The 14,333-nt window shown below is 35.5% G+C and overlaps 1 protein-coding gene across 5 annotated transcripts in view; it reads left to right on the top strand.

Annotated features, from left to right (window-relative positions):
- Nucleotides 1–14,333, top strand: part of UBE2U (ubiquitin conjugating enzyme E2 U) — a 123,777-nt gene that overhangs the window by 21,462 nt on the left and 87,982 nt on the right. For all 5 annotated transcript variants that reach the window (XM_023586150.3, XM_004483664.4, XM_071217415.1 and 2 more), the window contains exon 4: nt 8,692–8,789. In XM_023586150.3, the coding sequence (XP_023441918.2) occupies nt 8,692–8,789 (98 nt within the window). The remainder of the gene's footprint in view (nt 1–8,691; nt 8,790–14,333) is intronic.

The following is a 14,333-nucleotide window of genomic DNA, read 5'->3' as shown; positions in this document are numbered from 1 at the left end:
TACTTTAAATGCAAAAAGTTATGAGATATAAAGAAGTCCATTATATATTAATAAAAGGGACAATCCACCAGGAAGAAATAACAGTCATAATTATCTATGCACCTAAGTAGGATGCCCCAAAATACATGAGGCAAACTCTGGCAAAACTGAAGGGAAAACTAGATAGATGTACAATAATAGTTGGAGACTTCAACACACTACTCACAACATTAGCTAGAACAACCAGACAAAATTAGCAAGGACACAGAGATTTTGCACAATTTGGTAAATGAGCTATACTTAACAGACTTATACAGAATGTTGCATCCCAAATCAGCAGGTTATATATTGTTTACAAGTGCTTATGGATTTCCATAGACAACATGTTGGGTCATAAAGCAGGTCTCAATATATATGAAAAGATTGAAATTATACAAAGCACCTTCTCAGATCATAATGGAATGAAGCCAGAAATCAAGAATAGATGGTAAAAGAGAAGACTTACAAATGTGTGGAGGCTAAACAACACCCTCCTAAACAATCAGTGGATCAAAGAAGAAATTGTCAGATAACTTAGTAAATATATTGAGGTGAATGAAAATGCAAACACAATTTATTGCCCGGTGGTTAGGGCGTCCGTCTACCACATGGGAGGTCCGCAGTTCAAACCCTGGGCCTCCTTGACCCGTGTGGAGCTGGCCCACATGCAGTGCTGATGCGCGCAAGGAGTGCCGTGCCACACAGGGGTGTCCCCTGCGTAGGGGAGCCCCACGCACAAGGAGTGCGCCCTGTAAGGAGAACCGCCCAGCATGAAAGAAAGTGCAGCCTGCCCAGGAATGGTGCCACACACATGGAGAGCTGACACAAGATGACGCAACAAAAAAGAAACACAGATTCCCATGCCGCTGACAACAAGAGAAGCGGACAAAGAAGACACAGCAAACAGACACAGAGAACAGTCAACCGGGGTGTGGGGGGGGAGAGAAATAAATAAATAAAAATAAATCTTTAAAAAAAAAAAAACTTATGGGATACAGTGAAGGCAGTGCTGAGAGGGAAATTTATAACCCTAAACATCTATATTAAAAAAGAAGAAAGAACTGCAAAGACCTAACTGAACAGTTGGGGGAACTAGAAAAAGAACCAATTCCAAAGCAAGTACAAGGAAGGAAATAAAAAGATTAGAACAGAAATAAATGAAGTTGTGAACAACAATAATAGCAACAACAACAAAGAGTAGAGAAAACCATCAAAACCAAAAGCTGGTTCTTGAGAAGATCAATAAAATTGACAAACACTTCGCTAGACCAACAAAGAAAAAAAAGAGAGAAGAAACAAATCAACAAAAGCAGAAATGAAAGGGGAGAAGTTACAACTGATGCCACAGAAATAAAAAGGATCATAGAATGGTATTTTGAGAAACGGTATGCCAACAAATTTGACAACCTTGATGAAATGGACAAATTTCTAGATATGTTCAAACAACCTACACTGTCTCTATGAGAAATACAAAAATTCAATAAATCAATCACATTTAAAGAGATTGAGGGAAGCAGATTTGGCCCAACAGATAGGGCATCCGCCTACCACATGGCAGGTCCAGGGTTCAAACCCAGGGCCTCCTAACCTATGTGATGAGCTGGTCCACATGCAGTGCTGATGTGCGCAGGGAGTGCCGTGCCACACAGGGGTGTCCCCTGCGTAGGGGAGCACCACATGCAAGGAGTGCACCCTGTAAGGAGAGTCGCCCAGCACGAAAAAAGTGTAGCCTGCCCAGGAGTGGCGCCGCACACACGGAGAGCTGACGCAGCAAGGTGACGCAACAAAAAGAGACACAGATTCTGGGTGCCGCTGACAAGAATACAAGCCGACACAGAAGAACACACAGCAAATGGACACAGAGCAGACAACTGTGTGTGTGGGGGGGGGAGGGGCAGGGAAGGAGAGAGAAATAAAAAACAGATATAAAGAGAGTGAATCAGTCATCAAAAATCTCCCAACAAAGAAATGTCCAGGACCATGTGGCTTCACAGGGGAATTCTACCAAGCACTTCTAAAAGAATTAACACCAATCCTGTTTAAAGCCTTCCAAAAATTGAAGAGAAGGGAAATTGCCCAAAACATTTTATGAAGCCAATATCACTGTAATACCAAAACCAGATAAAGGTATTGCAGAAAAAGAAAATTACAGAAGAATGTCTCTAATGAACATAGATGCAAAAATTCTCAACAAAATACTTGCAAATAGAATACAATAGCATATCAAAGGAATTATACACCATGACCAAGTGGAATTTATTCCTGGTATACAAAGGTTTTCAACACAAGAAAATCAATTAACATAATATACCACATTAAAAAATTGAAAGGAAAAAACCCACATGATTATCTTGACTGATGCAGAAAAGGCATTCAACAAAATCCAGCATCCTTTCTTGATAAAAACACTTCAAAAGACAGGAATAGAAGAGAAACTCCTCATAAAATAAAGGACATATGTGAAAAACCCACAGCCAGCATCCTACTCAATAGGGAAAAGTTGAAAGCTTTTGCTTTGAGATTGGAAACAAGACAAGGATGTCCACTGTCACCACTGTTATTCTACATTGTGCTGGAAGAAAGAAAAAAAAGGCATCCATATAGGGAAAGAGGAAGTAAAACTCACTATTTGCAGATGATATGATCCGATAATTAGAAAATTCTAAAATGTCTACAACAAAGCTCCTTGAGCTAATAAATGAGTTCAGCAAAGTGGCAGTATGTAAGGTCAACATGGAAAAATCAGTAATGTTTCTGTGCACTAGTAGTGAACAATTGAGGAGGAAATCAGAAAATAATTCCATTTATAATAGCAGCAAAAAGACTTCAATACCTAGGAATCAATTTAACTAAAGATGTGCAGGACCTGTATTCAACAAACTACAAAACAATACTAAAAGAAATCAAAGAACAAAACAAATGGAAAGACATTCCATGTTCATGGATTGGAAGACTAAATATCATGAAGATGTCAATCCTACCCAAACTGATTTATAGATTCAATGCAATATCAATCCAAATTCCAACAGCCTATTCTGCAGAAATAAAAAAGGCAATTACCAAATTTATTTGGAAGAGAAAGTGTATCCAAAAAGTCAAAAGAATCCTAAAAAAGAAGAGCAATGTGGGAGGACCCTTACTGCCTGACCTTGAAACATATTACAAAGCTACAGTGGTCAAAACAGCATGATATTGGCATAGAGATAGACACATGGATCATTGGAACCTGATTGAGAGTCCAGAACTAAACCCTCACCTCAACAGCCAACTGATTTTTGACAACCCTAACAAGTCCATGTTAATGGGACAAAACAGACTCTGCAAGAAATGGTGCTAGGAGAACTGGATATCCATAACTAAAAGAATGAAAGAGGACTTACTTCCTATACAAAAATCAACTCAAATGGATCAAAGACCTAAATATAAAAGCCAGGACCATAAAACTCCTACAAAAAAATGTAGGGAAAAATCTTCAAGATCTTGTGGAATGGGGTGGTTCCTTGGATCTTACACCCAAAACACAAGCAACAAAAGAAAAAAAATAGATAAATGGTACCTCCTCAAAATTAAACCCTTTTGCATCTTAAAGGACTTTATCAAAAGGATGAAAAGGCAGCTGACTCAATGGGAGAAAATATTTGGAAATCACATATCCATAAGGGTTTATTATCATGAAGTCGAGAAGCATATGACAACATGGATGAACCTGGAGGACATTATGTTGAGTGAAGCAAGCCAGATACAAAAGGACAAATACTGAATGATTGTACTACTGTGAACTAAATATATTTCCTAATCTCACAGAGTTAATAACTTGAATATGGGTCTCCAGAAAATAGAATGAGGTTAGAGAATGGAAAGCTGAGGGGTGATCTGTGCAGAATCTGAAAAACGTTACTTTAAGTATTTGGAAGTGAATAGAAATGGTGAAAGCACATCAGTACTATTACATGGGTATGACAATGATTGAAAGGAAAAGTCTAAGGACATGTATCTTACTGGAAGAAAAGCTAAAAAATGTGACATGGGACTGTATATCATAGTGAAACCTCATGTGAAATATGAATAAGACTGTTTTTACAAAATATAAATACATATAATCTATAAAAATAGAAACAGAATACCAGTTAGGTATGGCAGGGGATATAGAGAGATTGAGAGGTGATGAGGTTTTTGATTTTTATTATTAGTATTGGAATAATGAAAATAATCTCATAATGATTGAAGTGATGAATGCAACAACTATGTGACTCTACCAAATACCACTGATTTGTATTGTTTGGATGGATTGTGTGCTTTATTAATATGTATCAATAAAGTTGATTTGTTAAAAAAGGAAAAAACATAAAGCAATAGAAGAATGAACAAATATTTAATAGAATGAATATAACATAAAAGTAAATAATAAGTTGCTCAACCTCACTAGTAAGAAAATAAATGCAAATTAAAACAAAAACAAATATGATTTATGATTTATGGTTGCAAAATATTCTAATATACAATTTTAGTGAGAATGGGTAGACATGGGTCCTCTGATATAATGATGAGATACCTTAGTATGACCTTTTTGGGGAAGCAATCTGAGAGTTTCTGATTAGATTTAAAATATATTATAGCCCCTTAATACTCTGTTGTTTTTTTTTACAGAAAGTGATCATTGTAATACAGTATAACAAATGCAGACATACAAATATTCACTGCATACAATGAAGGGGTTATTAATACTCTGTTTATAAATCTATTCTTTAGAAATACTAACACAATTGTATATGTTATGATGTATTTAAAAATGTTTATTCCCAATATCAATATTAGAAATAGGGGGAAATGGTAATACCATCAATAACTATTAAAATTGAGATTTAAAGTAAAATATCCTATAGCCATATGTATTGCTTTTAAACCGATCTATGAGGGCTAAACTTTTTGGTCATTGTTATACATCTGTAAGCTTTACTGCCTGAAACATAGTATGTGCACAAATATTTTTTGAATATATATGTATATCCAGAAATGTTGGTACAATTCACTGTTAGATGGGAAAATAAAATGTAAAATATAAATTCCATTTAATAAAAATCCAAAAGACACACACACACACACACACAATGTGTGTGTGTGTGTATATTTGTATGCACCAAACTGTTCATAACTGAAGAGTGGCATAAGTATGCAGAGGAAAATTCACATTTTACCTTACATTTTTAATATAATTTAAATTTTCTCTCAAATACATTATTACTTTTGCAATTAGAACTATTTTTAAAGGGTAAAATCAATTCACAGTATAAAATTCATGGTCTACATATGATATTATTTGCTTAAAACAGGTACTTAGAAGTAGAATGACCCAATTGAATATGCTGGTCATAGAAGGCATGCTTCTCTTCCAGTTCTCACCCCTCCCATTTCCATAGAGTAGAGAGAACTTCCCTTCTCTGTGAGAGAAAAATTTAGGAAACCACATATAGTGCAAAGGTAAATCATATTATTGTAATTGCTTCTCTTTCCCTCGCTCACTCTTTCCCAGAGGAGAAATGATTTATCTGACTGTGGAGATGGAGGAAGGAATTGAGCATGAGTGGCTCAGCATTTTCTCAGTACTCTTTCTTTTTAACCAGGCTGATAGAATGGATCCAGTATCTGTTTCTCCAGAAAGGAACCTTAGGGATCAGACCTGCAGCTTGAGAGTTATATTCAAATCAGGGGAACTTTTATGGAGCCCAGTTGAAGCCCTTGATCAAATGCATTCTCCATTTCAGACTTAGGTACAGTGAAGCTGATGTTTTTACTTCTATCTTTCAACACCTTGGTCTATTTATTAATTGTGTATGAACTTGGAAGGGGAGGAGAATGGTGTTATTTATTAGCTCTCCCTCCAATTGCAAAAGGTGGTTCTGCAGTTTTAAGTCTTTAGATACATAAAGCCAAATTGCCTTTGGTGATGTTATATCTACTCCGACCAGAAAATCTACATAAAACACTTATTTGAACGCTTACCAATTTTTGGCATTGAAACTTTGGAGAAATGTTTGCCAATTTAACAAAAATATTGCTGTTATTTTAATAAGCACTTCTTTGAACTCATGACTTAAGCTTTTTTTTCATATATTTATTGATTGTATTTCTTATTTTGTGACTTGTCTGACATATTAATAATTTTATCACATTATTCTAGATGTTGCAAATATTTCCCCTAGTTTGTCATTAATTTTTTAAAAATATAGTTTTATTACAGAAGTTGTGATCTTACAAATGAATCATGCATATGTATGGAATTCCCAAACAACACCCCTTCACCAACACACCACACTGTTGTGGAACATTTGTTACAGAGTATGAGATAATAGCATTGAGATAATGCTAGCTATGGCCCATCATGTACATTTGGCATATTTTTTTCTATACCCCCTATTATTAACACAGTACATCTTTGGCATTGTTGCAAGAATACCACAGTATCGCTGTTAACTATATTCCATAAGTTACGTTAATTGTATTTTTCCCATGCTTATCCACATTTCTAGCACCCTACAATAGTGATGTACATCCTTTCTAGTTCACAGAAGGACATTCTTGCATTTGTACAATTAACCACAATTCTCATCCACCTCTGGGTTCACTGTGTTACTTAGTCCCTAGTTTATTCTGTAGCTTTCTTTCAATTGACATTTATATCCCTAGACTACCCTTTTCAGCCACAATCCCATTTATAAATCAGTTGCTACTCACTATAATACTACCATCAACTCTCTTCATTTCCACACTTTAACAGTTAATTAAAACTTCTACATACATTAAGCATCAGTTCTCCTTTGCAGCGCTCCTCTTATCTCCTAATAACCTATACACTAGGTTTTACCTCCATGAGTTTATTCTTCAAAATTTAGTTCATATTAGCGAGACCATGAAACATTTGTCCTTCTGTGGGTGGCTTATTTCACCTAGCATAATGTCTTCAGGATTCATCCATGTTATTATTTGTGTCCCAATTTCATTTCCTTTTACTGCAGCAAAGTATTATATCATATGTATATGCCACATTTTGTTTATCCATTCATTGGTTGAAGGACACTTGAGTTGTTTCCATCTTTTAGCAATTGTGAATAATGCCGCTGTGAACATTGGTGTGCAAGTGTCTGTTCATGTGACAGTTTTCTGTTCTTCTGGATATATTCTTAGTAGAGGAATTGCTGGATCATATGGCAGTTCTATATTTGGCTTCCTGAGGAATTGCCAAATTGTCTTGCACAGAGGCTGCACCACTTTACAATCCCACAAACAGAAAGAAATGTTCCTATTTCTCCACATCCTCTCCAGCTCTTATTGTTTTCTGTTTTTTAAATAATGGCCATTCTATGCAGCGTGAGAAGACATCCCATTGTTGTTTTGATTTCATTTCCCTAATAGATAGTGATATGGAACATTTTTTCAATGGCTTTTCGGCTATTTGTATTTCCTCTTTGGAGAAATGTCTATTTAAGTCTTTTGCCCAAAATTTTTTTTTGCCCAATTTTTAATTGGATTGCTTGCTCTTTGAGTTGTATGATCTCATCATATAGAATGGAAATCAAACCCTTATCAGATAAGTGGTTTCCAAAATTTTCCTCCCACTGAGTGGGCTGCCTTTTCACCTTCTCGACCAAGTCCTTTGAATCACAAAGTGTTTAAGTTTGAGAAGTGTTTAAGTTTGCTTTCAGTGTAAGGTTTAAGAATCCACCATCTACCACCAGGTCTTGAAGATGTTTTCCTACATTTTCTTCTAAGAGCTTTATGGTTCTAGCTTTTATATTTAGGTGTTTGATCCACTCTGAGTTAATTTTTGTAAGGTTTTACATGGCCCCCTTTTGCTGGAAGGGAGGCTGGAAAAATGGAGGAACCATGTGTATACCTAAAACTGAGGCCTGGGGTAGTGTTTCTTATTGCAGAGGGAATAATTGGGGGGAAAGGAGAGTAAATTCTGGAGGACAATGACTAGTTTGTACAACACTTTTCGACCATGTAATGATAATCCTTTTTTTTTAACCACTGATTCCTAATTTCACTTTTAACTTGCAATAATTTTAATGCATTCTAGGATTTGTTTCCAATTAGTCTTCTTATATTCTGTCTAATCTTGTGTCACACTGAACTATTATAATTACTGTAATTTTACAATGCAATGTAATCTAATAAATAAAAGACCCCTCTTCTCTTTTTCAAAGTTTTCGCCTATTTATTGTAATGGTTTTCAATTAGAGTATAAGTGTTTTCTACTGATTTGTAAAATTTAGACATTAATATCAATAGCCATCATTTCTGAGAATTCACTATATGCCAGGCATGCTAAGTACTTTATTTTATTAATTCTTTAGAATGAACTATATGATAGGTACTTTTCTCATGTCCCCATTTCACATAATAGAAAACTGAAACTTAAGGAAGTAAATTTAATTGTTCAACCCAACATTGCTGATAGTGGGGAGACCCAGGGCTCAAATCTCTTGCATGCCTGACACCAAACTCCATGCTCTTAACTGCTACAACTATATTAATTGTCTGTCTCATATTTGTTGCAAATAATTTTCCTGGTATATCATTTGCTTTCTAATTTTGCCTATGACATTGTTATGTCCATAAGTTTAAAATCATAATTATATTATGTATACCAATAAATACATTATTTTAATGCAGTAGACCAGCATACAGGCCAACCCTGTATAGAATTTTTGGACAACCCTAATAAATGGAGTACCAACTATACATTGAGCAGCATCTTACTTAACCTCCAGGTAAGAACAGATTAATATAATGCTTTCTTTAGTAGTTTTAATTATTCCAGATTTAAAATTTTAAGGAGTAAAATGTATAATGCATACTTAAATGTTTAAAGGATTCGAACAAACTTATTTAAATCAATAACATTTCTTTCTACATCAAGACTGTAAAATGGAGCTTGAATTATAAAGACTTATTTAAAACTGAAATTGATAGTTAAGTCTTTTCACAACTGAAGAATACAAATTTTATAGAACAAGAAAAGAACTGTTTGAATGGTTTCAATTCTAGAAATAGTCCTAGGTTTTCTTTTGGCTCCTAACTTCACTTTCTAATATTGAACAAGTCTTTTAGATCTTTACTCATACATGCACTTTACCTTCCTCAGAAAGGTAATTCAAGTAAATACAACTTAAATGTTCAGCTTTATTTTTGTTTCAGACATTGTTAATTACTTGCTCTCCTAAAAGTGTTTACATCAAACCCAGTGGGCAATTAATGCAGGGATTTTCTCTTCCCCTCTTCCAGAATGCCCCCTTTCCCCACTGGCTGCATAGTCCTCAGAAGCACGTCTCAATGTTGTGTTATTCCTGACCCACAAAAGGCCTCCTTTCTCATCCAAGGCTAAAATTAATTTTACTGGCACTCAGTTTAGCCACTAACATTCATTTCAGCAATATTTTATCCATGAGTCTACTTACCATGAATAATATCTGGAGATAAAATATTACATTTTGATTATCTCATATTTGGAGAATAAAGTATTCTGGCTTAATTGAATTTTTTCATTAACTTAAAATTGTAAAATGAATTCCATTTCTTCCATTTATTTTTGAAAATAAAAAAATAGTTAATTTTCTGGCTAGTCATTTTAATTTACTGAGTAAAATTTAATCTGTTTTTTTTTGAGATGTGACATTTATTTTATTCTTCATTCAACAAATATTCATTGAGCATCTTCCTGCAACAGGGCTTGCTCTGGGAAGGAGACATTTGAGCAAAGATTTGAAGGAAGTGAGTGAGAGCAATATGCAGATACCTGGGGTTGATCTTTTGTATTCTTTCCAAATTTGTCATATTCCTCTCTTCCAACTAAACTATGGTCTGTCTGAATTTTTCCAGAATGCAATGACTGAGGGCACACCAGAATGAATTGGTAAAAATTTTGAATTGCAGAATAATTTAATAAAAGGTAATTTTGGGACTCTGAGATTAGATTATTTGGTTTTACAACCTGGTTCTGCCTCCCAATACCTTCATAACCTTGGGCAAGATTCCTCACTTCTCAAACCCTCAATTTTTTCATCAGTTAAATGGGGCTATTATTAGTAACTACTTCATGTGATTGTTGTGAGGCATAAATGAATTAATACATGTAAAGTACTTAGAAAAATGCTCAGCCTAAGAAAATTAATTCAATAAAAGCTAATTAATATTACAATTCTTATTACTATTAAGGTTATAGCAAAGTATTGCCCAAAGTACATTCATGTAAGGCCAGAAGATGGCACAGTTATTTGTCTTTTTATTTTTCAAGTAAATTTATAAAACATGCCTCATTACCAAAAGATTTTAAGGTACTGGAAAGGAAAAGAAAATCATCGATAATGATTATATATATATTATATATATATACTTATATAAATAATACCTCTGTTATTAGCATTTCCTTCTGATCTTTTCTTCTGTGTTTATGTGTCCTACAGTGTTTGTCCCATTATCTACAGGGTAAGTCCAAATTCCTTTGCATAACAAATGATGATCTACTTCTCATACTTGGGTTTCAGACTCTCCCTAACCCATCATGCAATCCCACACCTATGTATATCTTCATGCTTTTCTTTGCTCACACTGCATGGTTCATTTCAGGTCAAAAAAGCATTTATAAAATTGTAGTCTCTAAATTACAAACCTGAGCAATCCTCAGACCTTAACAAGTGTGTAGTCTAGTGCCTCATCTTACTGGCAACTCATCTTCCATTTTCCTCAGCCGAGGAAGTAACTGCTCATGTTGAAAGAGACCAGCCAAATGGGTCCTCCTGTGATGCTTTTCCTGATTTTTTTCTGGGTAGAATTGATAGCTTTGTTTTTTGGAGGGCTCCCTTTGCTACCTGCCCAATAGTACCCTAAGCAGATTTCTATCAGAGCACTCTAATACTGTAAAGCACACTCTATATTCTTATTTGTCTTCTCCATTGTACTTCAAGGCTTTGTGAGGTAAAGGTCAGATCTAGTTCATCTTTGATTTCCCGGTACGTACACAGGATGATGCTGACACTTGGTAGGTACTAAATTAAATGAATTAATAAATGAACCTGAACTTTTCCTTTGTCGCAATTATGTATGGATAAATTAGAGAGTCTATTTCTTTTTCACTTTTATCTCAAGTAATTTCCATATTGCTAAAATTAGTATTTTCATGGCTGTTTAATAGTCCTTTGAAGGTCAATGCTGTACAATAGAACTTTCTGCATGGATAGAAATGTTTGAGCTCAGCACTGTCCAAATCAGTAGCCATTAGCCACATGTAGCTGCTGAGAACTTGAAGTGTGGAACTGAGGGTTTTTTAATTTTATTTTAAGTAATTTAAACTGAAATTGCAACATGTGACTAGTGCCTACTATAATGGACCATGCAAACTTAGATCATCTTTGAAAGACAGATAATACCCATCTATAATTATCATACTATTCAAAGGCATGATACTTGAAATGATATTTAAAATATTTAGAGCCTAAATATATGAATCGCCTCCACCTTAATTATTTATAACCTTAATTTTTTGGAAAATTGATTCTTTCACCAAGATATATATTGCTCAACACCTATCCATAGAATAAATTTGAAATCCATGGTGCTTTAATTAATTAGATATTTTTAAATGTACCTACTGGTGTAGTTAACTAAAGGTGCACGTTATTATATTTATCCTCTGAAGAATTTTTAATGTTATTCTATGCTTTCGCATGATTAATTTAAAAGTTACTATTATTTTTTACTATTTTAGCAGGCTGTCTGATTTGTACATTTTAATATATACTTTATATTACCAGTCCTTGAAAATCATTAAGTACAATTAATAGCTCGAGTACACATTGTATGAATAGGTCTTAGTCACACTGGTTAATGAGAGGAATACTGAGAAAACTTTACTAAATATGCCTCTCTCAGTAAGATTATCGCTCCAAAGATCAAAAGCTTCATTTAAAATTTTTTTAAAATTTTATTTTCCTTTATTAGAGAAGTTATGGGTTTATAGAACAATCATACATAAAATACAGGATTTGCATATACCACACCAACAACAAGATGCATTGGTGTGGAACATTTGTGACAATTGATGATAGCATATTTTTATAATTGCAGTATTAAAACCCATGGTTTAACTTTGGGCTGTTTGTGTAGTGCCATGGATTTTTAAATTTTATTTTATTCTCTTACCTTATATACAATCTAACATTTCTCCTTTGAATAATATTTAGATACATATTTCAGTGCTGTTAATTGCATTCACAATATTGTGCTACCATCATAACTTTTCATTAACAACATTTCAATCATTCCAAATAGGAACACTTTAAGTGAAAACTTCCCATTCCCTACCCTCACACCTTCCCCTGGTGACCTGTATTCTAGATAATGATTCTGAATTTCCTTATTCTAGTTATTTCATATATGTGAGATCTTAAAAATATTTGTCCTTTTGTGTCTGGTTTATTTCACTCAACATGATGTTTTCATCCATGTTGTCACATATATCTTCATTCCTTTTTACAGCTGAATAATATTCCATTGTATGTATATACCACATTTTCTTTATCTGTTCATTGGTTGATGGACACTTGGGTTGCTTCCATCTTTTGGCAATTGTAAATAATGCTGCTCTGAACATTGATGTGCAAATATCTGTTTGAGTCCCTGCTTTCAATACTTTTGGGTATATAATTAGAAGTAGGATTACTCAGTCATACGGTAATTCTATAATTAACTTTCTGAGGAACTACAAAACTGTTTTCCCTAGTGGCTGCATCATATTAAATGCCACCAGCAATGAATGCATGCTCCTATTTCTCCACATCCTCTCCACCATTTTTTTAAATAGTAGCCATTCTAGTGGGTATGAAATATTATCTCTTGTGGTTTTTTTTAAAGATTTATTTTTTATTTATTTCTCTCCCTTTCCCCTCCCCAGTTGTCTGCTCTCTGTGTCCATTCGCTATGTGTTTTTCTGTGACCGCTTCTGTCCTTATCAACGGCACCGGGAATCTGTGTTTCTTTTTGTTGCATCATCTTGAGTCAGCTCTCCCTGTGTGCAGTGCCACTCCTGGTCAGGCTGCACTTTCTTTCACGCTGGGTGGCTCTCCTTACGGGGCGCACTTCTTGTGCGTGGGGCTCCCTTACGTGGGGAACACCCCTGCGTGGCACGGCACTCCTTGCGCATCAGCACTGCACATGGGCCAGCTCCGCATGGGTCAAGAAGGCCCCGGGGTTTGAACCACGGACCTCCCATGTGATAGGCAGATGCCCTATCCATTGGGCCGAGTCTGCTTCCCCCTCACTATGGTTTTGATTTACATTTCCCTGATGGTTAATGATGTTGAACAACTTTTCATGTGTTTTCTGGCCATTTGTATATCTTTAACTTTTTTTTTCTTCCCTCCACCCTCCCCCTCCTCTCGCCCTGCTGTTTTTGCTGTCTGTATCAATTTGCTGTGAGATCTTCTGTATCTATTTCTCTTTTTGTCTTCTCTTCTCATTTTTCTCCTCTTGGATTCACTGGAATATGAACTTAAGGACTTCTGATGTGGAGAGATTCCCTGTCACCTGCACCACCTAGGTTCCTGGTTTCTACTGTGCTTCACGTTGACTCTCCCCTTTGTCTCTCTTTTGTTGTGTCATCATTTTGCTGTGTGACTCATTTGCGCAGGCACTGACTCACCATGCAGGTACTTGTGCAGGCACTCAGCTCACTACACAGGCACTTGTCTCACCATGCAGGCTCCTGTGTGGGCACTTAGCTCACCACGCAGGCACTCATGCGGGCACTTGGCTTGCTGCACGGGCTCTCGTGCAGGAATTTGGCTCACCGCACAGGCACTGGTCACTGCAGAGGCATGCTTTTTTTTCTTTTTCACCAGGAGGCCCCAGGGATCAAACCTGGGTCCTCCCATATGGTAGGCAGAAGCCCTATCACTTGAGCCACATCTGCTTCACTGTATATCTTCTTTAGAGAGATGTCTGCTCAAGTCGTTTACCCAATTTTTAGTTGGGTTGTTTGTCTTTTTGTTAATTTGAAGGGATTCTTTATAAATACTTGATATTCATCGTATATAAGATATGTCAATTCCAAATATTTTCTCTCATTGTGTAGGTTGTCTTTTCACTTTCATTACAAAGTCCTTTGAGGACCAAAAGTTAATTTTGATGAGGTCCCGTTTATCTATTTTTTCTTTTGTTGCTTGTGTTTTGGTTATAAAGTCCTAAGAAACCATTGCCTAACACAAGGTCCTGAAGATGACTCCCTTCATTTTCTTCTAGGGGTTTGATAGTTCTAGATC

The sequence above is a fragment of the Dasypus novemcinctus genome, chromosome 9 (genome assembly GCF_030445035.2).
Source record: "Dasypus novemcinctus isolate mDasNov1 chromosome 9, mDasNov1.1.hap2, whole genome shotgun sequence".
NCBI classification, from domain to species: domain Eukaryota; kingdom Metazoa; phylum Chordata; class Mammalia; order Cingulata; family Dasypodidae; genus Dasypus; species Dasypus novemcinctus.
This window is presented reverse-complemented; position numbering and strand designations above follow the sequence as displayed.